Source organism: Nicotiana sylvestris, chromosome 9 (genome assembly GCF_000393655.2).
Source record: "Nicotiana sylvestris chromosome 9, ASM39365v2, whole genome shotgun sequence".
NCBI lineage: Eukaryota > Viridiplantae > Streptophyta > Magnoliopsida > Solanales > Solanaceae > Nicotiana > Nicotiana sylvestris.
Window position 1 is genome coordinate 74,627,966 of NC_091065.1, and position 26,297 is coordinate 74,654,262.

The 26,297-nt window shown below is 38.2% G+C and overlaps 1 protein-coding gene across 4 annotated transcripts; it reads right to left on the reverse strand.

The window, feature by feature from the left end:
- Positions 1-1,301: 1,301 nt before the first annotated feature.
- LOC104239410 (uncharacterized) lies at positions 1,302-24,641 on the reverse strand. 4 transcript variants are annotated; one of them, XR_714121.2, is made up of 6 exons: positions 24,403-24,623; positions 23,948-24,015; positions 23,339-23,552; positions 21,293-21,450; positions 19,280-19,347; positions 17,705-18,244 (listed from the first exon to the last, which is right to left on the reverse strand). XR_714121.2 is itself a non-coding variant. In XM_070156309.1 (5 exons), the coding sequence occupies exons 3-5, from the start codon at positions 23,459-23,461 to the stop codon at positions 1,643-1,645; spliced, it is 306 nt and encodes a 101-aa protein (XP_070012410.1). In that variant the 5' UTR covers positions 23,462-23,552; positions 23,948-24,015; positions 24,403-24,641; the 3' UTR covers positions 1,302-1,642. The 4 variants fall into 4 exon arrangements, 1 of the variants encoding a protein (XP_070012410.1); XR_714119.2 differs by having other exon boundaries at positions 19,280-19,351; XM_070156309.1 differs by lacking the exons at positions 17,705-18,244; positions 19,280-19,347 and adding an exon at positions 1,302-1,667 and having other exon boundaries at positions 24,403-24,641.
- Between the last annotated feature and the right edge of the window lie 1,656 nt (positions 24,642-26,297).

Below are 26,297 nucleotides of genomic sequence, written 5' to 3' on the forward strand. Positions count from 1 at the left end.
TTTGGATTTGGGTCACATGAAATGCACACTCGAGTTTAGGAAGGTAAATAATTAAAATAACGCGCTTAAAGCAACTACGCGTTTGCAATTTTTGCGAGGGCCATGGAAATTCAACTAGGTGACACGCCTCGAATTCTAAAGACCAAAACCAAATTAATTAAAACGAAGGCCATGCAATTGTGATTTTATTTGGCATGGCGCGCCTCGAACTATTCTATCCTAAGGGGTTGCTAGATTATAAAGTGAGCGCCATACTTTATGCAATTGGTCATCATGACACACCTCCAACGCTAAAGAAAACGATGAATTAATTAAAAGGTTACTAAGATCGCAACTACCCAAATGTTAATGGACAAGGGTTCTACTGTGGTCCAAACTAAGAGAATATATTTTAATAAATGAAAGAGGCTAACTGTGTGAAGTTAAAATTTGGGTCCAGCATGCGGCCCTATAGCCCACAGACATGAGATTGTTCTGAATTACAAGTTAATATTGATCCAAACTGGCCCATAAGAGAGCCCAAATTTAAACAAAGGCCAGCTTCAACCAGCGATGAGTTCCTCAGTTCGATTCCACACAACAACACAGAGGTCAATCCTTTGCATTTCATTTTTTAAATTATCAAACAAATGGGAGACAGTGATCATGACTATTTAAGGCATTTCCTAGACAACTGCACATCACTATTTTATCCTTCGAAAGACAACTTGACTTTTTGCTTATTGAATTATTCCTAAGGCTAAATAATTTGAGCTTCAGCATTACCAATAGATCATTAATCACGGGAAAACTCAGATGTACCAAATCGAGATAGCCATTCAATTGAGTATTCTAGAAAGGAGTAAAAAATATTATTTAAATCCTCACACATACTTATTTTACTAGATGATGTACAGATTTAAACATGATTCAATCAAATTTGTCATATATACATCAACAAGTGTTCTTCTATAACCCATTTTCCATGCTTTGAATCTTCATTCCAAATGATTCTAAAAAAACAAAATTAACTTGTAAAGTAACAAGCGATTTAAGTCAACATATCCTGCACTGACGTGCTTGATAGCAGTTCTTCAAAATTCTACATCCACCATGTTCAATCAGTAGTAAATTCCAACAGTCACACTAAACGATAACTTCACTTCTATCACAAGACTCAAATTTTGAGATCAGAACTAAGCTAAGAATGAATCCTAGATCACACCTTGATCCTTGCTATAGGTAAGCAGACATTTAGTAATATTGAGACCCACTACACAAATCAAACATCAGAAGTTATGGCCCTGAACTATCCATTCCACTTGCATGAAAGGTTCAAATCTATACCATAGTAGCCTTGAAAGCCTTACTTAGTACATATTTAAAAGAATCAACTACATTTAAACAAATTCAAGTACTGACCTTAAACAAACAAGTAATACAAATGACTATATTTTAAGAAGCCAAACTAAGATGGATATCAACTAAACTACCATGTCACATGATTTTAAAATTCAGTCATTGATCCCATATATGTGGTTCAAAGGGCAGTAAGTTAAAAAGAAAACAAAGTGGACAAATAAGCTAATTTATGAACCAACTAATGGTGAATATAACTCAAAGCTCCAGATCTTCATTTCTGATTCCAAATCAAGCATTACAGTTAAGGAGAATGCAGAAATGCATACCTGAATATCAGCAAAAGACCAGAAATTAGCTTGAAACTTTAAAAGGAAGCAGCAATAACAGACTAACAACAACAGAAACAAACCCCAACTCCCAATTCAAACCACAATCCAACCCAGATGAATCAGATTAGCTATCAGAAACCGTAAAACTTCAAAAGTTGCAAGAGATTTCAATGGAACAGTAATGAACAGTTTAGCTATTCGTATTTTTTCAGAATTTTCTATCACTCCCTTTTTTTTATTTTTCTAGATCTGAAATTTGAATTGAAAATTTCCTCTCTTAACAAATTCAAGCGTGTGTGAGTATGTTTTCTGATGGGAATCGAGAGGGATCGTGAGAGAGAAGATGGAAGAGATGCTCGTTTTTCTGTTCAAGAGCGTCGCTTCTGTCTTTTTGAGAAAGCTTCTCCTATTTTCTAGGTCTAATGATCTGATTTTAAAGAAAATGGAGAAGGCAAGGTTTGGAAAAGAAATGAAGAAGAAGAAGAAGAATGGAGTCCTGGGTGTATGATCTTTTTATTTTTTGAAGAAGATGAACAAAAGGTGCTCTTTTTGTAATCCGGCCCCCTCATCTTTCAATTAGCCCCCTTTCTAACTAGGCAGTAGATTAGTGCACACCCCTATTCACAAATGCCCTTTCCCCATTTTTATATTTGATTCCACTCAAACTATTTTCTTTAAATTATTTAATTAGTTTATTATGAACCCCATCACTTTAGAAGCTTCTTAATTAGTTAGGTGAACATATTCCCTAGCCTAAATTCCTAAATTAACCCCTAAACCAAATTATTCTACCAAATTAACTTAATTATATCTAAATAATAATTACCACACCTAATTGAATACCAAATTAAAATAAAATTATAAAAATTTGAAATTAAAAAATGCAAAATATGTTTTTTTTTCATTTTTGTAAAACAAAAAATTACTTAATTAATCTAAAAATGTAAAATCAAATCCTAAATGGAGATGCAATATATTTTTTGTATTTTTATGATTTAAACAGAATTAAATATGCACACAAAAATGCAAAAAAATAAGGAAAATTCTACAATAATTCCTAGAATAGCAAATAATTAAAGAAAAAGAGTTTTGTATGAGTAATTCATGTGAGGAAAAAATCACGTGCTCACAGGCGGCACTTTTTATCATGTTAGCATGCACTTGACACTGAAAGCATTTGCGAACATACTGAATACAATCCGTCTCCATGGTCATCCAAAAGTAACCTGCCATGAGTATCTTCTTAGCCAGAACGAAGCCATTCATGTGTGGACTGCATGTCCCAACATGCACATCCTCAAGTAGCTTAGAAGCTTCCTTTGCATCGACATACCTCAGTAAACCCAAATCTGGAGTTCTTCTGTACAAGTTTCCTCCGTTGTGGAAGAAGTGATTTGACAATCTCCGAAGTGTGTGTTTCTGAATATGATTTGCCTACTCCGGGTATTCTCCTTTTGATAAGTACTCTTTGATGCCATGGAACAAAGGCTTGTCATCTGTTCTTCCTCGACATGAGCACAATATGTTGGCTAATTGTGGATCCTCACCGAGATGGGATCATATAGTTCTTATCAATTCCTGCACATGGTGCAAATATGGCAATATCTTGGAATTCTTGGTGGCTCACTCTCCTTGTACCTGGTGCACAAGTAAATCTGAATCACCAATCACCAACAATTCCTGAATATTCATGTCGACTGTCATGTTGAGCCCTAGTATGCAGGCTTCATATTCCGCCATATTGTTGGTGTAGGGAAATTTGAGTTTAGCAGATACTTCTTCAGTAGTATCTACTCCTTTGAAATTTGCGGCTCCATCAAAGAACATCCTCCAACCGTCATATGCTTCAGTAATGTCTTCTCCAACGAATGATACTTCTTCATCAGGAAAATACGTTTTCAAGGGTTCGTATTCTCCTCCTACCGGATCTTCAGCGAGGTGATCTGCCAATGCTTGTCCCTTGACTACCTTTTGAGTTACATAGAAGATGTCGAACTCACTCAGTAGTATCTACCATTTAGCCAACTTCACAGTAGGCATGTGCTTCTGAAATATGTACTTCAAGGGATCCATCCTGAATATGAGGTATGTAGTGTAGTCGCAGAAATAATGCCTCAATTTCTGGGTTGTCCAGGTCAAAGCATAGCAAGTGCGTTCAAGCAGAGAATACCGTGCTTCATAAGGTGTGAATTTCTTATTCAGGTAATATATGGCTTGCTCCTTTCTTCTTGTCTTGTCATGTTGTCCCAAAACACATCCGAAGGCTCCATCTAATATAGATAAATAGAGTAGAAAAGGTCGTCCTGGTTCTGGCAGGACCAGAACTGGCGGTGTGGATAGGTATTCCTTGATCTTATCAAAAGTCTTCTGACAATCTTCGGTCCAACTTGTCTCGGCATCCTTCCTCAGCATCTTGAAAATGGGTTCATATATTACTGTGGACTGTGCTATGAATCGGCTGATGTCGTTGAGCCGTCCCACGAAGCTCATCACGTCCTTTTTGCTTTTAGGTGGTGGTAACTACTGAATAGCTTTAACTTTAGTCGGATCTAGCTCGATCCCTCGGCGACTGACAATGAATCCCAATAACTTTCCTGCAGGAACCCCGAATACACACTTTGCGGGGTTCAACTTCAAATTGTACCTCCTGAGCCTGTCGAAGAATTTCCTCAAGTCTGCTATGTGATTTGCGGCCCTCTTGGATTTGATAATGACGTCGTCCACATATACCTCTATTTTCTTGTGTATCATATCATGGAAGATGGTTGTCATGGCCCTCGTGTAAGTAGCCCCGGCATTCTTTAGACCGAATGACATCATCTTGTACAGTATATACCCCAAGGCGTAAAAAAAGCTATTTTCTCGGCATCTTCTTCATCCATCCAGATCTAGTGATAACTTGCGAAGCAATCTACAAAGGATTGGAGTTCATGCTTGGCGCAGTTATCGATTAGGATGTGTATATTCGGCAGTGGAAAATCGTCATTGGGACTTGCTCTATATAAATCCAGATAATCAACACATACCCTGACCTTCCCGTCTTTCTTCGGAACGAGCACAATGTTAGCTAACCATGTTGGGCACTCAACCACCCTGAGAACCTTGGCTTTGATCTGCTTGGTAACTTTCTCCTTAATTTTCAAACTCATGTCTAGTTTGAATTTTCTGAGTTTCTGCTTGACTGGCGGGCACGTGGAATTGGTAGGCAACTTGTGAGCTACTATAGATGTGCTCAAACCGGTCATATCGTCATGGTCATATCGTCATACGACCATGCGAAGATATCTTCATATTCCTTTAGAAAACGGATGTACTTTTCCTTCTCTGTTGACGACATGTGAATGCGGATGCGGGTCTCTTTGACGGTCTCGGCGTCTCCCAAATTTACTGCTTCTGTTTCGTCCAAGTTGGATTTAGGCTTATTCTCAAAATTCTCAACTTCTCTGACAATTTCCACGGGTATCTCATCTTTTTCCTCTGAGTCACTATTTTCATGTTGTGTTGCCTCATTACATGTCATAGTCACAGTTCATCAGAAAAAGTAATAACAACACTGTAGAAGGGAAAAGTATAAAAATAGTAATGAATAATGATAAAGGACAAATGCATTTGATAAAAACTGAGAAAATTGTTCAAACAATGCTTGGCTCTATGGATCGAGCATTTATTTTGAAACAAAGAAATCTTAAAACAAAATTGCTGGAAATTTAAAAATGCCTAGAACGGCTATAAATTCTGCCAAGCTACCTAGGGACTCGGCGGTCTCGGGATGGTGTGGCGGTCCAATTTCTGAGATCAACTCCCTTTGCCGTAGTCTGAATGGTAAGGCCTTCTTCCTCCTCCTCCTCCTCAATTATGGCACAGCAATCCATGTCCTCGTCCTCCAAGAACAGATCCTTCAGCCCAGCTAGTGCTTCTTCTTCTGCAGTTCCCCATATTGTGTCAGCCTGATGGAAAATTTGTTCTAAACATGGTACCAGTTGCTCAAGAGGTAGTACGGTCCACGCCACGGAGGCGACCAATCATTGTACTCTTGCCATGTATAATAGTATCCGAGCCCAAAGGTGGTACCATGATTTTTCAACCGTATCGGCTTGGTGATACCCTGGAGGTTCTTCCCTAACCCTTTGTCGGGTTCATATCCGGACCATGTTAGTATGATTTCTATTTTGTTACTCCACCACTTGTCCTTGTCGACGGCATTGATCCGTTCAATGTAATGATAGGTTTCCCCTCCTAGCCTCCTTCTATGTCCAATGGCCGGAATGGTTTGACTAGTGTAGATGGGGTTACTCTCATCTCCATGAATGATTACCTCATGACGGTTTCATTCGAATTTTATGGCTTGATGTAGTGTGGAGGGCACGGCTCCAGCATCATGGATCTATGGGCGGCCCAACAAAAGATTATATGAGGCTGGTATGTCAAGCACTTGGAATTCAACGTCGAACCAAGTTGGTCCTATCTGTAAGCAAAGGTTAATTTCCCCGATCGTGGCACTTTGGGACCCATCGAAAGCCTTCACATTCATGCTTCCGTTAAATATTTCATGGAAAACTTTGTCCAACCTTTTCAGGGTATCCAGTGGACAAATATTTAGACTCGAACCTCTATCAACCAGGACCTTGGCAATGAACTTATCTTCAAATTGTACCGTAATATGCAGTGCTCGATTGTGATTCAGACCTTCGGGTGGCAGCTCATCTTCGTGGAAGATAATCTTATGGCTCTCCAGCACCTAACCGACCATGTTGGCCATTTCTCCACCGGTGATATTATTGGGTACATAAGCCTCGCTTAGTACTTTCATCAAGGCATTCTTGTGTGCCTTTAAATTCTATAATAGTGACAGGATAGATATCTGAGCAGGGACTTTGTTCAGGTGATCAATAACAGAATACTCTTTCTCCTGTACTTTCCTTTACAGGTCATCCAGCCCGGTCTCAATGACAGGCTACCTAGCAGTGGCATCCTTACTTGAACCTCCCAGGTGTTCAGGTGTGTAGACTCTTCCAGTTCTAGTCATCCCTTGTGCGGTGTCAGATTCCTCTATCTTAGTCTTCCCTTTTCGTCGAGCCTCGGCGACATAATCCCAATGTATTGCTTTTGAGTTGAATGGGGGTGTGGTTGACACCGTCACAGTAAAAGGTGTGATCACTTCTACTTCAAATGGAGCGGAGGTGGCTGCGGGCGAAGCTACTTCTACCTCGAATGAAACTGATGCAGTTACCTCAACATTAATAGGCGCCTGAGTCTGAACCACGATAGGAGTAAGTGTAACTGCAACCTTAAAGTCATCGCCTTCTCGGATAAGCCCGATTGACCCCTCAGGGTCCCATTCCTCATTTGTTTCTATAACATGTACACCGTCACCTCTATGATCAGGGAGGGGATTGTTGCGGACATTAGGTGCAGCTTCCTTCGCTTGTATGACCTTGTTGTCAATGAGTGTCTGGATCTTATCCTTCAATGTTCGGCACTCAACAGTGTGTGCCCTTTTATACCGGAGTGATATGCACATTTTTTGTTCGGAGTGACCCATTGGAATGGATTTTCGAGTGCCACAACGTGAATAGGAGTGACGTAACATGCGGCCTTTAACCTTTCATATAATTGGTCGATGGGCTCAACAATGGTGGTGTATTGTCTGGGCGGCTTGCGGTCGAAGTTGGGTCTTGGTCTTGGATAATTTTGGCGAGTTGGTGGTAATTGGAAGTGGGATGGTTGGGAATTGTAGGTGTGATGGGCAGTGGGTAGTTGAGAATATCTGGGAGATGAAGGTTGATATGTAGGTGGTGATGCTTGGTATGTAGGTGGAGATGTTTGGTATGTAGGTGGAGGTGTTTGATATGTAGGTGAAGGTGTTTGATAGGTGGGTGGAGGTGTTTGATAGGTGGGTGGAGGTGTTTGGGCCCTAGGCCACCATTACTGCCCCAACATCTCTCTTCTTTGATATGCCACCTAATTGGAGTGCCTTATTCGTGGCTTGTAGTGCCTCGAAATTCGTTACCATCCCGCTCTTGATTCCTTCCTCGATCCTTTCCCCGAGCTTGATAATATCAGAGAATTTGTGATTTTTGATGACCATCAATCTCTTATTATATTGTGGATCTTGTGCCTTGATGAAGAATTTATTCATCTGTTCTTCGTCCAAAGCGGGCCTGACCTTGGCGGCTTCCGACCTCCAACGGCAGAAAGTCTCAATAGGTTTCTTCTTGAGATTTTGAATGTAAAAGACATCCGATGCATTCTCCGTATTGAACCTGAATCGGTCCATGAAATTCGAAGTCATGCTTACCCAATTGGACCATTTCTTGGGATTCTAGCTGATATACCAGGACAAAGCGTCCTCAGTAAGGCTCCTCATAAAGAGCTTCATTCAAATCTTTTCATCCTTTCCAACCCCGACAAGCTTGTCATAGTAAGCCCTTAGGTGAACCCTGGGATCACATGTACCATCGAACATTTCGAACTTAGGAGGTTTGTACCTATCCGGCAATTCCACATCGGGTTGTATGCACAAATTTTCATAGTTCAAACCTTTTGTTCCTCTATCGCCTTCAACACCTTGAACTCGGCTTGTTAACTTCTTGAGTTCTTCGGCCACGTTCTTAATGAACAGGTCCTTTTCGGAGTATTCTGGTGCACCGGAGATTGGTTGGGTAGAATATGGTATAGTTTCCACGTATATAGGGTTGCTCTGATGGGTGCCAGGGACTTGGGTATAGTGATGGTCATTGGTGGAGTTTTGTGGATCGGGAATGTGTGGTGGTGTATTTTGGAGAGTGTGGTAAGTGGTGGTTGGTGGGTATGAAATTAGTTGATGATGTTGTTGTGGTGGAGTTGGTACTGGCAAAGGGTTGATATTTTGTGGTGGAGTTGCATATTGATTTGGAGCGGTAGGATTTTGTGGCTGTTAGTTTTGTGTGTTTTGAGGAAGTGTTAGGTTCTTTGCGTTCTGTTGGTGGATATCAGGGACATTGAGGGTGAGTGACAAATTTGCCAAATTGCAGACCTGCTCAAGTTCTACTTGCAGTTCTAGTATCTTTTGTTCCGGTTTCAAAACCATGTCATTCGGGGCCAAAGTACTGCGGCCGTCGGAAGTCTCTGCGTTCTCTCCATTTTCCTTTTGGATTTCACTTAAATCGTCCATCTTTGCTTTCCCTCTGCTTTTTGTGTTGCTTAGAGGAGGAGGAGGTGGAGGTGGAGGACCTCTAGATCTGGTATGATATGCTGATGAGGTCAGTATGGATGAACCAACCTAAGGGGATGGAAATAATAATAAAAATAAACAAAAACAAAAAGGTAACAAGTTAGTGATGATTCTGAAATGCTTGCAGTATTTAAACACACATTGCGAAATATAAACTCGTATCCAAATTTGGGAGCCTCGTTGTGCCCGAGGTAGGCCTAGCGACAAATAAATTTGGAGAACTTCAAATGCCAATAAATGCTTTTTTCATAATATAAAAGTAGACGAATTCAAAAACGACACTAACATAATAATAAAACAAGTCACTACTGGCACTTGGCCTTATTATATTTTAAGAAAAGCAAGTAAATCTAATCTATTTGGTCCCAGAAGGACCTTCCCAGATTTTTTTTCTTTCGGACTCCATCAAACAGATCTCCCAGCTCGCGCAGTCCCAGCAGCAAGTAGGCTCGGGCCAGATGTCCTCCCTCAGCTCCCTCAACATTCTGGCAGTTTTTAATCCTCTTTATGACTTTGCCCTCTAGCTCCACTATTCCTTGCTCCAGATATTCCAATTTCCTATTGGAAGTGACTGTCATCTCTTTCCATTCCTTAATCAACCTCACATTCCTCTCATGTATTTCTCGATACTCATTCTCAGAGTCGTGGACCCTCTTGCGCAGCCTGTTGTATTTGACTTGGGCTTCAGCTTCTTTATCTATGATTCTGTTCCCTTGACCAGTCCCTGATGTCACCGTTCCTTTCAGATCGTCCTCCAATCATATTGGGGTAGAGAAGTTTGCACCCTGCATGATATCTATCTGTCTCAATAGTGCTTTTCTCCACAATGATTTTACAGTACCACATGTGCTGAGCTTGGCACTTGTAAGGTATGTCATCGTCTTGGTAATATGCCCTAAAATGACTCATCTTGACGACCCTTGGTACAACCTGTTTTCTGCCTGCTTGCCTCATAACTCGCATAGGGATGTATGGATATATCCCTCTCAACCCGATCAACAACAAGTGCGGAGCATCCCTGGACCTGATAATAAACTCATCTGTTGGGAACCATTCAACCATCCACTCCACCTGTCCCTCGGTCAGATTGTCGAAGAACTCTACCCATTCGCTGGCACTTTCTGGCTGAGCAAAGTTGTCCGAAATGTAGGTCATCTGCTTAGGATGATGGAAGGCAATGTGGTCGTTTCAAGCCCTTCGCGAAAATTCTTGACGATAGCGACCCTTTTGGAGATGCTCCAACAACCATAACTGCAGCAATAAATTACAACCCTCGAAATGCTTGACCCCTCTTTGACAGCGCTCTAGGGCCCTGTAGATGTCAGTTATGATCATGGGGACTATGGTATATGTCTGCCTATTAATCCCTTCCATCAGAGTTTTGGCGACCATGGCCAACCTAGTATGGATTCTTCCCTTTTTCATTGGGAACACTATCAGCCCTAGAAAGCACACAATGAATACAAACACTCTGCGGTGGATGAGACCTAGTGAAGTGAGGGCGATCTCATCATGATAAGTGCAGAAAGACTTGCTATGGCCATACCTCCCGTACAAATATTCGAAAGGTATGTAGGAGTCCTTCTAGCACACTAGGTCGACATTCTTTTTCAGCCTCATCATCTTCAAAAATTCTCTGCCTGTACAGTTTCTGTCACCAAAAGCCCAGGACTATCCCAAGTCAATCCTGCAAGTCCTCCTATTTCCTCTAGAAGTGGTGTCATCTCTAAGTCATCGAAACGGAACACAACTCTTTCACTATCCCAGAATAAGGTGGCAGCCTCGATCAATTTGTTGTTTGGTTCAATATCTAGCAAGGAAGGTAAGTTGCCCAGGTACTTTTTCACATGCTTCTTGTCACTTGAGGAAAGGTCCTCCCACCAATCTAGCAGCAATGAAGGGATGTTGCTAACCATATCGAATCTAGGGATCTCGTGCCTCATTTTCTGCAAAACAAAAAGGTTAGACCTTACCCCCACCGGACTCGACTATTTATATATTTATGATCAGCATATTGGCATTTAGTTCTCCAAATTAATGCACAAAACGTTAGGATTATGGAAAACCCGATGGACTTTGGATAAGGCTTATCTTAAAAGATCATTATGTGGACAACATAACTGTTCTGACTAGGTTTGACCATGATGCATGCACAATTTAAACAGAGTAAGGTTTCTATGGGGTTTTAGACTGGTACCCTTAAGCGGACAACTTGAGGGGGAAGGCACGGAACCGTCGACTGCACCGCTGATCGATTGGTTTTACTACAAATAAGCCTTTCCGAATTTAAGGGTAGTAAATGGGAAGAGCGCAACCACTCATTAAAGCGTTACTATAGGATTTGAGACGCACGAGTAGAATATGATGCAGAACATGATTTATGCAGCAATTAATAACATGTAGGCAAGTATTTTTCACGTAGGAAAAATAAATACAACATTTAAATGATTGAAAGACAGTTACAGGAAAAGGAAAACAAAAAGACAAGTCAGTTTCAGGACAACAAAGAAATCATAAATACTTGAAAATAGATAATTAAATTCAAATAAGGGAGAAGGGTACGAGATAAGCATGCTTGGACTAATTTGTAAAAGACAAGTTCGTTAGACGGGGAAGAGGTCCGAGTTTCGACATTCACGGGGTGTAATGACTCATTTCCTTTTGGGAATTGGGTATTTGAAGAGTCGCCACCTAACAAATTATAGTGCATTAGGGCACCTAGAGCGATTAACTCTTGGGTTGGTTTGCATTACTAGAGATTAGGGTAAGGGCCCGAAGTAACCTCGAGGGGAAAGTATTAGGCACCCCTTTTGGTCCACAACTGTGGGTCTCGGCCAAACTTATATTCACAAATTAGTCCATTACAAGTAAGCAGTTGAATCAAATAGGTTGCGAGTAAAGCACTTGGATATTTCAAATAGTAAGATAAAGGTTTGAACAAATTGCAAAACAACGGTTTAAAGAAAGGATTTGGTAAAGAGGGGTCCTACATTGGTTATCCTATAGGATCACCCCACGCAATGTCCGGTAAACACTCCTCAATGAGGGGCTACACGTGACATTAACGCATAATCATTATATCCCATGTCTACCCTTCCCATCTCCTTATTGGTCATGCAAAGCGAGTGTCTGGTCAATGATTCCTATTGCGTGCTGCTACCCGTTCCTTCTTAATGGTCCTGGAGGGAGTTAGGACCTCTACCTATAGGTGGTTCTAGACGTACCCCTAAGGTTTAAAAGGCAAAAATTCTAAGGCGACAGTCAAAAATATTTAGGACTTTCACACATAATGGGAGCAATTAAGAGGCTCAGAATTTCCTCCTCAAACAAACACATAAACAACATGACTCAAGCACAGTTAAGGTCTTTTATTAGACAATGTCCTAACGCAGGATATCTAAGTGAATATGCAAAAACAGACAACCTTTTTTTGGACTCAGAATTTATACCTTAGTAGTTGCTTAGGGACTCATTTTAAAAGTCTGTTAGGATTAGAAAACATTGAGCGACAGAGACAGTTTCAGAGAAATGCAGTTTTTGAAAACGCCCTAAAGGCTTGCCTATACGCAAAAGTACTGATGTCTATATTAAAGCAGAAACAAACAAATTTTGAAATAGACTCCTTTAATACCAATAGGCATGATATCTAATGAGATAGTTTGAAGGAACTTGTTTCAGGAAATACTTAATAAAACCAATTCAGAAATGAACTAGGCGTGATTAAGTTGATTTATTAGACCAAAATTAGTTTATCAGACAAAATTGTGAGTAGGACTCCCTATAGGCATGATATTTAGGAGGATTACTGATTTTAGTCGATGTGCAGCAACATACAAAAATACTCGTTATAACTAAATCAGAATTAAGTCCTATACGCAGAACATCTATTATTGAACTGATTTAAGACATGATTGTTTGGAACCTATATGCATGGTTTCTAAACATGACAGAATATAAAACCTTATAGACATGGTTTCTACTTGATGAACAAACAAACTTAAAAGTGAAATCCTATGGACATGATTTCTATTAGGCAAAGCAATCAGATTAAAGAGTAAAGTCCTATGAGCATGTTTTCTATTTAGGCAAGCAATCAGATTAAAAGTAAGGTCCTAAGAGCAGGATTTCTACCCGTATTATCCCATAAAGTATGCATTTACCCACCCTTTTTTACTAAATACTCAAATATATGTTTACAAATTATTACAGGCCAATGAATGAATTACATAAGTAAAATAGAAAATCAAGAAGCTATTCTACAGGGAGCCTTCAATTAGGCCCAGGTTTCCCAAAGCTTCCAATGGTCTCATAAGCCTCAATTCCATAGACAAATCAGAGTCTAGGCGCATCAAAGTTCCCTAAGGATCTCAAGGATCCCGGGCAGTGCTTACACCTAGACTTAGCAACCAAGAATTGAACAAGTAAAGTGTGGAAAGACCAGCCTCAGTATGCTAGAGTTCAGAGGGTTCTCAAAAGGACCCCAAGGCAGTACACATACTAGAGGGGACAGAACTTATTGACTAAGAGTAGAGTGAGAAGTGATGGACACGGGTTGAAAAGGTTTTAGTAAGAAACTGTATTTAACCAAAGTCTTTTTCCTTTGAAAATAATGTGGTAAAACAACAGAGACTTGTTGGAAGAGATGAACGGAAGTCAAAACACCTTAAGACAGGTTTACACATAGTTAGTTCATAGAACCAAGTAAATTCAGTAGTCACACACATGGGTCAAGGGGTTTGGGATACCTAGAACATTTGACTGCAAACATATAACCCAGCAAAGGTCTAGGTTTGGTTTAGACATGCTCAGAAACAGCTGACACTGGCATAGTCACAAAACCAATCATGAAGAATACAACCACATAGAGGGGTGATAGGGATTTGGGGATTCATGGGATATATGATGGTAAGTATACAACAAGTAAGAGATTATTCGTAAGACATGCTCAGAAACACACACACACAGGGAATATACTGATCTAAAGGAAGGGGAAGGTATAATAACATGCTGATAATGTAAGGCTTAACTACAAGTTTCATAACAAAACCACAAATAGAAGCAAACTAGAAACAAGAGAAACTGAAACAATAATAGAAGCATGTTGTTGTTGGAACTTTGAATTGAAACTAGGACATATCAGTGAAAAGGAGAGTAAGCAGAATGAAAAGAATAAGAGAGAGCACAAATGGTTAGCCTTGGCTTGCAACCTACTAACAGTAGCAAATAGCACAAGAGAGATCAGAGATTTTTTTAAGTATGAGAGATAGTTTTGAACCCAAATGTTCGTGTGTCTGTGTTAATGAAAGATTAGAGTATTTATAGTTTGAAAACATGTAGTAAAATAAGGTAAGAATCATAGTAGCATGATAATTAAGGAACTCAGAATCAGTCAGTCAGAAAATCAAGGCAAGTACTCCCTTAAGTTAAGGGAATCAATTCAAAACGGTAAGAACCAGTATCATATAAGGCAAGAAAAATCAGTACATGACTAATAAGGAAAGAATCAAGGTTCAGTAAGCATAGGGTAGTCAATTAGGACTAAGTTCAGAAAGCTCCAACTAAGGAAATGACTTAGTAAAAATTAAAGTACCACAACAAATAAGGTAATGAAATCAGTCAATTTAAACAGACGAGGTAAAATTTTAGGGTTTCAAAAGAAAATCCTTCAATCAAACCATCAAATAAGGAAATCAAAATCAATCAAGAGGGAGTCATGATTCTATACTTCAACATATAAATAGAGAAGAACAAACAGACGTAGCAAACAGGCAATGTCAGCAATATCGACAGAAAGAGGCAAGAGATGAACAATCAAGATGAATACAATCACCCAGAGGTACTAAGGACTCAGTAAAACCCATTCGAAGCATGGTAACCACAGAACTTAACAGGAATCGAGTGGTTATGCTAAAACATAGAACCAAAACAAAGAAGATCTAAAAAAATAGGGCTTTTAACATAGGCGAGTTGAAAAGGCAGTAAGAACATAGAATAAGTCAATATATGCAAGGAAAGATGTTTAAACATAGAGAAAAATCAGTTTAAACTAGTGTAGAAGAAACTCTGAGAAACCCTAACTTTAAAAAAAGTAAAAACGGCTTAAAGTTGATGATTTTTCAAAAGAAGTTTGAGAATAGTGTAAAATATAGAAAGAAACAGACTTAAATTGTTAAAAAGAGCACAGATCTGAGAGATACAAACGAAAGTTAGGGTCTCAAAGGGAACCCAAATAGAAACGGAAGAACCTGCTATAAACTTCAAAGATCGTAACATATATGGTGTGATTTTGCCCAAAATCACACCGGAGAAGCCATGAACAACCAAAACAGCAACCCTAGATACAAGTCGGCATGGCCCAAGGCCCTTGAAGGCCTCAGAGATGATGAGCAAGACGATGGAGGAACCATTGGAGGCTTGGGGTTGAAAGGTGGTCGCCGAAGATGACCGGAGAGGGAAGCGGTGGTTGAAGAGGGATTAGGGTTAGGTTGAGAGTAGAGAAGAGATGAGAGCATCTGAAGGCAGTGGGGGTTTTGAAATGATTAGGGTTAGGGGGTCGTTTGGAATTAAAAAGGAAAGAACAAAAAGATCAACGGCCAGGATATGATGGGTTCTGGGTCGGGTAGGAAGTGTTTGGGGCCTGGGTCGGGTTATTTAATAGGAAACAAGGCTGGGGAGTGGGTTCGATTTGGCTAAAATTGAAAGCCAAATCTGGCTATAATTTAAATAGCCAATTTTCTCTATTTTAATTTATAATAAATAATAAATAGTTTTCTAAAAATAATTTTCTATACCAAAATGATTTAAAATATATAATTATCATTTTAAAAATATAGGGACCAATTTCACGCATATAAAATATAATTATACATTAAAATGGGCTAACATTGTAATTATATGCAATTTAGCTTTAAAATACTAAATGTAATTATAAAAATGCATAAAAATATATTTAGCCATATTTTGGCATAAGTATAGATATTAAATGAATAAATCATCATAACAATAATTTTGGAAATAATTAATGGGAATTTTATGAATAAAAGGGGAGAAAATAAATCAACTTAAACCCTTAAAATTATGGGAAAAATTATAAACCCTTGTGCATGCTTATATATGCATATACATGTTATTTGAAGGTATTTATGCATATTTTAAAAATATATAAAGAAAAAATTGAATATCAACAGCTGTCTTGAGGGGGCGTCCAGGTTATTCTTCGCGTTCGCATAGATAGGGTTGCGATCGTGTGAGTGTATGTTTCTGTGTATCGCGTTAGCGTGGACTCATTCGCGATCGTATAGGTGTAAGACTCTGAGCATCGCATTCGTGTGGGTATATACGCAATCGCGTAGAGTGAAATTTTGGGCCAGCGGAGTTTGTGCTTCGCGATCGTGATGGGTTTTCCGCAATCGCGATTAAGTAAATTAAAGAGCTGGGCAGAATGTTTAAAAAGGTCATTTTCGCGAATTTTGGCCTAAGTCCACCATTTTTTACTCGGTTTTGGAGCTTTTTGAGAGAGATTGAAGGGAATCAAAGAGAACTTATTGGAGGTAAGCTTTTTGGACTTAATACTCGATCTATTTGTGATTTCTACCTAATTAAACATGAAATTTGGGGGATTTGAAGCCTAAATTGGGGAGTTAGGACTTGGAAACTTGAGACATTAATCTAGGGATTTGAGGGGCCATTTGTGGTCGAATTTTGGTATTCTTGGTATGTATGAACTCGGGAAGTGATAAGGAGTCTATTGATGTAAATTTTATCGGATTCTGAGATGTGGGCCCGGGGTCGACTTTGGCCAATTTCGGGATTTGTGTTGTAATTTTATTTCTTTCGAATGAGCTTTGTTCCCTTAGCATATTATGATGGTTTTGCACTGATTTTGGTTAGATTTAGAGCATCCGAAGGCCGATTCGATAGGCTAAGGCATCGCGGGCTAGAGATTGGACCGGATAGAGATGAGTAATGATTGTAAATGTTATCCTGAGGGTATGAAACCCCGGATTTCACATCGTTGTGCTATATTGAGGTGACGCACATGCTAGATGACGAGCGTGGGATCGTGCACCGTTGGGGATTGTGACTTAGTCCATCCCGAATGACTGTTTTACCGCGTATTTGATTGAAAACTGTTTGTTATCATCATGTTTTGGGCTGAATGCCATATTTGGGTCTCGTGCCAACTATTTAGACCCTTAGGGGATTTTTACTGTTATTTCATCACTGTTTTGATTTTTATATATGTACTCAGTCATGCTATATTATACTGTTTTCATAACTCAACCATGTTTACTCTGTTTTAACACTTTAAATGATATTTTGGGCTGAGCATCATATTTTATTGTGCCCGAGTGACTTTTAGAGATTTCTGACTGAGTAGGGCCGAGGGTCTGTGTTGTGAGGATTATTATAGGATCGGGCTGCACGCCGCAGCAGTGTTGTACTGATTATGATATGAGGCGAGGGCCTGAGTTGTACGCCACGAGGCGGCTTGATATGAGGCCGAGAGCCTATTGATTATGCCATGAGATGGCTTGATATTGCGCTTGGGCCGTAAGGGGCCCCTCCCGGAGTCTGTACACCGCCAGTGAGCGTGGGTACCCATTGTGATATAAGATATAGCCCGATGGGCTGGTGCTGTTCCATGTTATTGCCCAAGGGGCTGATTCTGTTGACATTGTGCCCGAGGGACAGATTTTATGTGTTTATCTTTTCTAGCTGCTTTTCAATTACTTGTTTAACAGTTAAAAGTGTGTTTTAAAGAAATTTATTCTGAACTAAGGTGTTTTTTTATAGGATTTCACTTATTCATTGCCTTTTATTGGTTTTACACTGCTTCTTTATAGCATGTTATTGTATTTTTACGTGATTTCTTATCGCTCAGTCTTTATTTATTATTATTACTCACTGAGTTGGAGTACTCACTTTACTCTCTGCACCCTGTGTGTAGATTTAGGAGCTTCAGGTCCTGCCAGTACGAGACTAGGTAGCTGTTCGGCGTTCGCAGCCCAGTGTTTCTCCCTCATATCTTACTTTCTGTTCCTAGTTCTGTAATAGACTGTATAAACCTCTTTCAGACTTGTAGACTTATGGTAGATGCTCATGACTGGTGGCACCCCGATGTCGGGCTGTGTTGGTTTTTTTGCAAATTGTACTGTTTCACTGTTTATTTGAGATTTAATCATGTTAAAGACTTGAAATTGTGTTATTTTAATTGCTTAAACTGAATTGGGTGTTGTGTCGGCTGACCTTGTCTTCATGAGAGGCGTCATCACGATCGGGTCTGGGTTTAGGGTCGTGACAATAGTCTCCGGGATCTGACTCCTCAATCAGCAACTGCTATGACCAGAAGCGTCTGGATCTGCACTCGTGGTACCGGGAGTAACGTGAGTAAAACCAACTCAGTAAGTAACAAGTCCAACCTTTGGACTGAAAGGTAGCGACGAACTTAACCGGTACAGTTAAAAATAGAAACAACAGTGCAGAAATATAGGCATGGTTTCAAGTTAAATAGACAACTCAAAATAATGAAATAGATCATATCTGAACAATGTGAAGAATATAACTCTTCTATCTCTACATGCCAATGCACATGTTGTATGTGATACACCATACTGACAGCCTTATGTGCTCACACTCTCAAAGGCTCAACCACTCGGCATTGTATATGGCCCATACGGCCCAGGGAAGATCCATCACGGAATATATACATCACTAACCATCAGTCACCTAGTGCCGAGGAAGGCCAATCAAGCCCTGTGGAGAAGATCCATCTCTAGGTTTCAAGTGCTTTGGACAAGATCTATGTCCAGGAAAGATCCATCCATCAATAATATCAATCGCGTCATTGGGGGTGTGTAAAGACTCCAGAGGGACTCTCACAGCCCAAGCGCTATCATAAATTTGTATAACTGATGCGGCGTGCAGCCCGATCCCAAAACTGTTACTCATAATTAGGATCTCGGCATCACTCAGTCATTATCTTTCCAGTCTCACTCATAGGCTCACAATGTCATGAAAACTAGCCCGAAATAACAATATGATGTATAACAACTAAGACTAAAATATGATATGAAATGAATGAATGTGACTGAGTACAAAATATCAATAAAACCAGTAAAGTGACAGCAAGAAACGACCACTATGGGTTCTAACAATACCGGCATAAAGCCTAAACATGATATCTAGCATGATTGACAGCTCAATTACTTTATCACATGAAGAAAACACATATATCAACAAGATAGTATCACTATACAGTTCCATGGAATCAACCAGGTCATAATTTTCATGGTGCACACCCGTCACCTGGCATGTGCGTCACCTCAATACCAATCATATAACACATAATTCGGGGTTTTGAACCCTCAAAACCAAGTTTGAAAGTGTTACTTACCTCAATCTGGGCAAAATTCTACTCTAAAATGACTTTGCCTCTCAAATCGGTCTCCAAACGTCCTGAATCTAGCTACAAGAAGTACAATATAATTAATATAGGCTAAAATGATCAATTCCCCAAGAAAAACACTAAATTATAGCCAAAATCCGAAATCGGCTCAAACCCAGCCCCCAAGCCCACATTTCGAAATTCAACAAAAATCACAAAACCCGAAAGTCCATTCACTCACGAGTCTAATCATACCATATTTATCCAAATCCAATAACAAAATTCCGTTCAAAACCTCAAAAATCTAACTCAAGAGCTCTTCCTCTTTTTCCCCAATTTTTCACCCCAAATCGCAACTTAGATGACGTAATTAAAGGCATAATCATGGAATTTAGCTAAAACCAAGTAAGAATCACTTACCCCAATCTTCAAAAATCGCCCAAATCCATGGTCTCTAGCTCAAAATATGAAAAATAGGTCAAACCCTCGTTTTTGAAATTTAACATTGCTGCCCAGATATTTCGTTCATCGCAAACGCGGCCTTTCCCTCGTGTTCGCCTAGCACAAATGATTCTGCCGCCCAAAACCTTCTTCGCGAACGCGTCCAACCAACCGCGAACGCGATGCTTCACTGACCCTTCATTTCGCGAACGCGACTATCCTTCCGTGAACGCATAGACCAAAAGGCTGGGGTCCTCAGCTACCTCACTCCTCTTCGCGAACACGTTACTCTTCTCGCGTTCGCGATGCCTCCACTGACCACACCTCCGCGAACGTGGGCTCCTCTTAGTGAACACAAAGAAAAAACTTTCATCAGCCTCCAAGTACACTAGGCGAACGTGAGATCTCCCTCGCGAACGCATAAGAGGAAACTAGATGAGCAAACAATTTCAACCAATAACCTAAGTCAAAAAATGATCCATTAACCATTTGAAATCAACTCGAGACCCTCGGGACCTCAACCAAACATACAATTAAGTCCCAAAATATCATACCAACTTAGTTGAACCCTCAAATTGCCTCAAACAACATAAAAATACGAGTTACACACGGATTCAAGCCTAATGAACTTTGAAATTTTTAAATTTTACAAACGACGTTGAAATCTATCAAATCACGTACGATTAAACTCAAAATTTGCACACGAGCTATAAATGACACCACGAACCTACTCCAACTTTCAAAAATCCAATCTGGCCCCGATATCAAAAAGTCTACTCCCGGTCAAGCTTTCCAAAATTCCAACTTTCGCAAATTCAAGCCTAATTCTACTACGGGCCTCCAAATTATAATCCGGACACGCTCATAAGTCCAAAATCACGTAACGGGGCTAACGGAACCATTAGAATTCAAATCCGAGATCGTTTGCACATAAGTCGACATCCGAAGGACTTTTCTAACTTAAGCTTTCAATTAGGAGACTAAGTGTCTCAATTCACTCTGAAATCTCCCCGGACCCAAAGCAACCAATACGGTAAGTCATATAACATCTGTAGAATACAAAAGGAGTAGTAAATGGGGGGATGGGGCAATAATTTTTGAAACGACCGGCCAGATCGTTACACGTATCAACTGGAAGAAAAGAACCAATGTAAGAGGATTTGAGTTCATTCTTTAACATAAATGTCTCCTCTTCTTTACTCATACATAACCACTTCAAAGTCTTCTAGAATGTTTACTTATCATGTTAAGAGTGCTCTAGAAGCCTAAATCATTTTCGAAGCTTAGCATGGTAAAGCTGAATAACCAACCACAATCTGAGCATCATCAATACTAACACAACATACATGAATGGTGCATTGGTCCCTTAACATGTTCATTCAGTCTTTATCATTCCTCCGTCATCACCATTTTTTTCAGCACGTTACTTTTAAGCCATAACTAATAGCACAAATATATATTTATCATCTCACATATATCTTAATCTATACTCTTATCTCATGAAGATTCCGTTTTAGAAGACCTTATGAAAAAAAAAGTTATAAATATGCCCGTTGAAAATGACATCTATCAAAAGGATACCTGTGCAAGGAACTTTTGAGCATCGACATCAGCAACTGCATTGGTAGCAAGACCATTGAAGATTGTAGTTGTCTTTTTCTATGTGGGTGTCCGAGCTTGTCAGTTACACATCGAGGCCCGAATAACTCAACTAAGATAGTAACATTGAAATTTACCACCTGAATGCATTAAAAGCTGAAGATTATTCAAAATTAAACTTTCCTGTGAATGCAAATGCATGATAAGACAGTCAGATACCCCAAAAATAGGATATAAAACACATTTCACAATGATTTAGATGGATTACAATTTTTAGTCCAGAAAACTTATTTCTTTCATTCAGTGAAGATAAAAGCTTAGACAGATCCATTTTTTAGTTTTGTTAATATTCACATATGACGAGTGAAGTTTGCAGCATCAAAATCTAAAATACATTATCAGTAGCATATCAAATTATACCAGATTATGACAAATGGCTTTCCAGTCAGCATTTAATGCATATAAACTTCACTAAGCTTCCTGAAGAGTTCTTCCCCGAATACTTGTTATTACTTCGATACTTGCATCTTTTATTTTGCCGAGACCAGTTGAAGCTACAATAGAATTTGAATTCATCATCCTGATAACGACCTTTATCCCTGATTAATGCCTCGGTGCAAATAGAGTTTTCCAAATAATAAGTATATGGCTCCAAGCTCACATATTGTAGTCTATTTTCTGGCTTACCGCTAAATCTGTTGGGTTTTAAGCTTTTTAGAGCTTAAAATAGAGTGAATGGAAAATGATTTTTTTTGAATTTTCCTCTTTGACAAAGGGACATTGTCGCATATTGGAGGAGGAAAGAGTTTTGACGGGTATATATACAATTGCACTTCTTCTAGCTCTTACAGAGTTGATAAGAAGACAAGCGTCTCGTCGTCGCTCACTCGGCTTCGGATTCGGATTTGGTCAAATGATTTGATTGATTAATTTTTTGGACCAAATTTATTTGTTAATATTAACGCAATATTAATTAATCCAAATTAGACTGTTTCTATAACGGTAATTCAATTTTTCTCCATTTTATTTTTTCCGAAATAATTGAATTCGGCGGTTTGCAGAAATGGCCATTTTATGAAATAACCATTTTGAGTTGCAACCATACATGAAGAGTTGTAACTCTTCAGTATAACCCAATTTTTTTTGGCTATAATACATGAAACCTCCCTCAGATTTCCTTACGAAAATTCCAATTTCTCCTTCTTCTTTCTGCATTGTTTTAACATAAAAGAAAGTAGTAAGTGTGATTTACTACTGTTCTTCCACTCGTTGTCACTGGGTTTTGAAGTACCGCTACACCAGTAAGGGTAACCCGTTCTATTCTGGGAGAAAATAATCCACAACCTCGGGTACTAGGAGGGGATTAAGTTCCTTAAGGAAACACTGTGAATTCAGTGGGCTCGGAATAATTCTTTTCTTCTGCATTTCTGCTTTTACAGCGTTTTTATTTTTAAATATATTTTCGAATACATATTACTAACAAAATCACCAACATATAAGAGTGCAAAAACCTACACGTATACTTTTTATTTGCATAATTAGGAAAAGCTTCAGATTTTTTTGGCTCAAGATAGGGGGCTCCTCAACAAACCAAAAATACATATAAATGAGATTCAACAGATAGCTAACTCAGCATAGACAAAGTGTTAAGATCCCTGACATTTTTTATCACATAAATTTATTAACTTAATACTCTAATATTCAAGTGATATAAAATGTATCTGCTTCCTCAATTTTCTGATCCAAACTTTTCTGATTGTTTCCTTATTTATTATTAACAATATGAATACCAATATTGAGTTGCTTGCAATCTAAGAGTAGTTGGAGTATTTCAATTATGCTCCCAAACCGAGAAATTTCACTTATGGCTGCTATAGAAACTTTATTCTACTATAATGATAGTATGGCAAAATCCTGTAATCTCAATTCAAGAAATGAAATCAAACAACAATACCAAAAAGAACATTACAGAAACAGTCATTGAGCTAAATGAAAATACTGACAAAGAGAGGACCTCATGCAACTCACCTTAGCATGTAGCTGGCCAACTTTTGGGTGAAACCTTTCATGCATAATCTTTACATCCTTGACAATAACACCACGAAACCATAGAATTAGGAGTGGATACCTAATTGCTTCCATGCAGCCCATTCAAGCCAAAAGTCACAGCAAAAGCACTAAAGCAGTGGAACTCAATTGAGCTTCAAGGGAACTCTCATAATCCTAATAAATTCTCGATAATCTGAAGAAAAAAAAGGCTAATTAGTGGCATTCTCACTCTAAAGAGAAAACGAAGTAGAGATGAAAATTGGATTGGGTTTCATTTCTGAAACGAACAATTTTTAAAGTGAATCACTCGTTCTGCTTCAAGTTAGTGTTCTTCAAGAATCATAATCTCCGTAGAGTTCTTGAAGTAACATTACTTTTCGGATTAAGTTTAATTACCAAAAAAATTAGTTGAAGTTTATTCATGAAATATTTATAATCATGGACCTAGGTATATATTTTCAAATATAGATGCGTAGATCATACCAAATTTTATGACATATATCCACCAAAAGAACAAGAGCAAACAAACCTAGTAAATTATGATTAAAAATAAAGTATAATAACAAAGAAAAATTGGAGAAAACTCACCAAAATAAAGAGCTTGCAGTTCAAAGGAGTCAACAAGGGAGAGAGAATCAAAGTAAATATGAGAAACCCTGAGGATTAAAAGAACGTAATCAGATAGAGGAAGAGGATAGAACAAAGCTAAATTGAAGAACAATATATTGGTGAAAAGACTTCCTAAATAAGATGACCCATATCCTTAAAATTACAAGAGATAAACTTAAGTCAAATAATCAAATTAGAATAAATGAAGCATAGTTAAATAATGTAAGTTGATGTTTTCTAATAATTGAGACCACGAACAAGAAAATTGCAAACTTATGATTCTTGAAAATTCTATTTGAACCCTTTAATTCTAAACCTAGCTTCTTCTTTGCTTTGCCGGAGTTTACTTTACCTGTGCAAAACTCGATTATCAACAATGAACACATGCATGGATTTTGTTTCCCAAATTGGACATGGAGAACCCCACAACTTACCTTTTTGATGCCATCAGAGACCACCAGAGAAGCTTACTTTATGCTTTAAAAGATTGAAGCAACTCAGCAAAACATATAGATCTGACATTGGAGAAGAAAGAGAAGCGCAGATAAAAGTTGAAAAACTAATCAAACAGAGAAATGACACTTCCAAGCAAGGCAAGAGTAGCAATTGCACAGAGGAAAAGGAGGAGGAGCAGAGTGGAAAGGAAATTGCAGACCTAATTATTATAAGACTCAAATAGCGTAGTGAATGCCGTATTACAAATACACGAAATTTACTGAAGAGAAGTGGAATCCACATGTATATTCAGCAACCAAAAATTCTATAGTACAATTTTCACTGCTTTACGTACAATGTTCAGTGCTGTGTTCGTACACTTTTAAATGTGGCTTCTAAATATAGTAATATGTAGTTTGGTAGCTTTAAATTGTTGAAAATACTTAAAAACAATTTTCTACAAAAAGTTACACCATGTTGTTTGTTGCCTAATTCAATGGCAGATAGCGATCGATTTTTTTTTATAATCATCATGTTAACTTAATTATTATTTGACCTATGCCAAAAGTCTATGTTGTAGATGGAGATTCGAGCAAAGGGGACTACACAATTCAATTCAAGAAACGGTCTCATTCTAGTCAATAGGAGGAGATATGTGGTGACGACAGGGAAAAGAGTTTGCTGAGGGACAGAAAGATGACACGATATGGGATCTGGTTTAAGTTTATTTTCATCTTCATCGTATTGTGAGTGGCCATTTTGACCTGCGGATTCTTCAAATTTGTGTTGTATATCTATACTATATTAAAAGCATGAAGACCCTTGCCAAAATGTCTTTCGCTTTTTTTACCCTTTAAAATTGGAGTTCACACTAGACAAAATAGTCATTTAATTATTCTCCTAATATTTAGTTCTTTAAAATTGACAAAAAAAATTTTATTAAATTATTTTCCATTGAACTAGGTAGGAAACCCTAAAATTTAGGACTTTAAAGTCAATTAAAGTTTTACCTAACTTAAATATTTTCCTTATTTGAATTATATATGTCACATAACTATAATTCTTACATGCTGCTTTCATGGATATATATTATGTGAAAAAAAGTAAATAACGTGTGTTTTAAATAAAATTAAAGTAAATAACCGATCCATCAATTTTATGCCTAATATTTAAAAAGGCACGTAAGAAATAGTGCATTTAAGTCATAGTTTTGATTTAAAAAAATGAAAACATTAATGATAATTCATATTAAGGTGGCATGAATTTAGACTTTAAAAAGCAATTGTGACATTCTATTTTCTTTTAACAATAAGAACGTAGAATTTGAAATATACTTACAAGTTTTGTCCATTTTTATTGTCTAAATATTAAGAAATAATCAAATGATAATCTTTTTTAAATGTGACATTATTTTAAATGGTAGAATAAGTTGATCAATATATATTTTGTACACAAAAATAGGAATAGAAAAAGAATATATATATATGTAATCGGTCGCGAGTAAAAGTACTTTAGAAAGAAATTATAGGTAAAATAAGATAATAATTGAGCAAAAAAAAATATAAAAATTGTTAATAATAATCGAGTTCGGATGCCTATATGATTATTAAGTTATCAATAGAATAAGGTTACAACTTTAGCAATACCATAAAATGAGTAAAGATAAAAAAATTAATTGTTGGTAAACTATCTTACATAAATTTTTTAATAAGTAACATGAAATATACATGCAATGTATGTACCCAAGTCCTCAAGTAAAGTTGAATGATTTTTTTACCTTTCAATCAAACGCTACTCCTATAATTTTTTTGTACAATAAAGTAAGCAAGAGAAACAACTGAAGGAAGAACTATTAGACTAGATCAAACTCCTAAGGAAGAACTACTCTTAATTT

Excerpts from the sequence above, each read along its gene's own strand:
- LOC104239410 (XM_070156309.1), bottom strand. The coding sequence starts at position 23,461 with ATGGGCTGCATGGAAGCAATTAGGTATCCACTCCTAATTCTATGGTTT. Across the intron at positions 21,451-23,338 it reads TTGGCCAGCTACATGCTAAG|GTGGTAAATTTCAATGTTAC; the intron begins GTGAGTTGCATG and ends TAATGCATTCAG. Across the intron at positions 1,668-21,292 it reads CTCAAAAGTTCCTTGCACAG|GTATGCATTTCTGCATTCTC; the intron begins GTATCCTTTTGA and ends GCTGATATTCAG.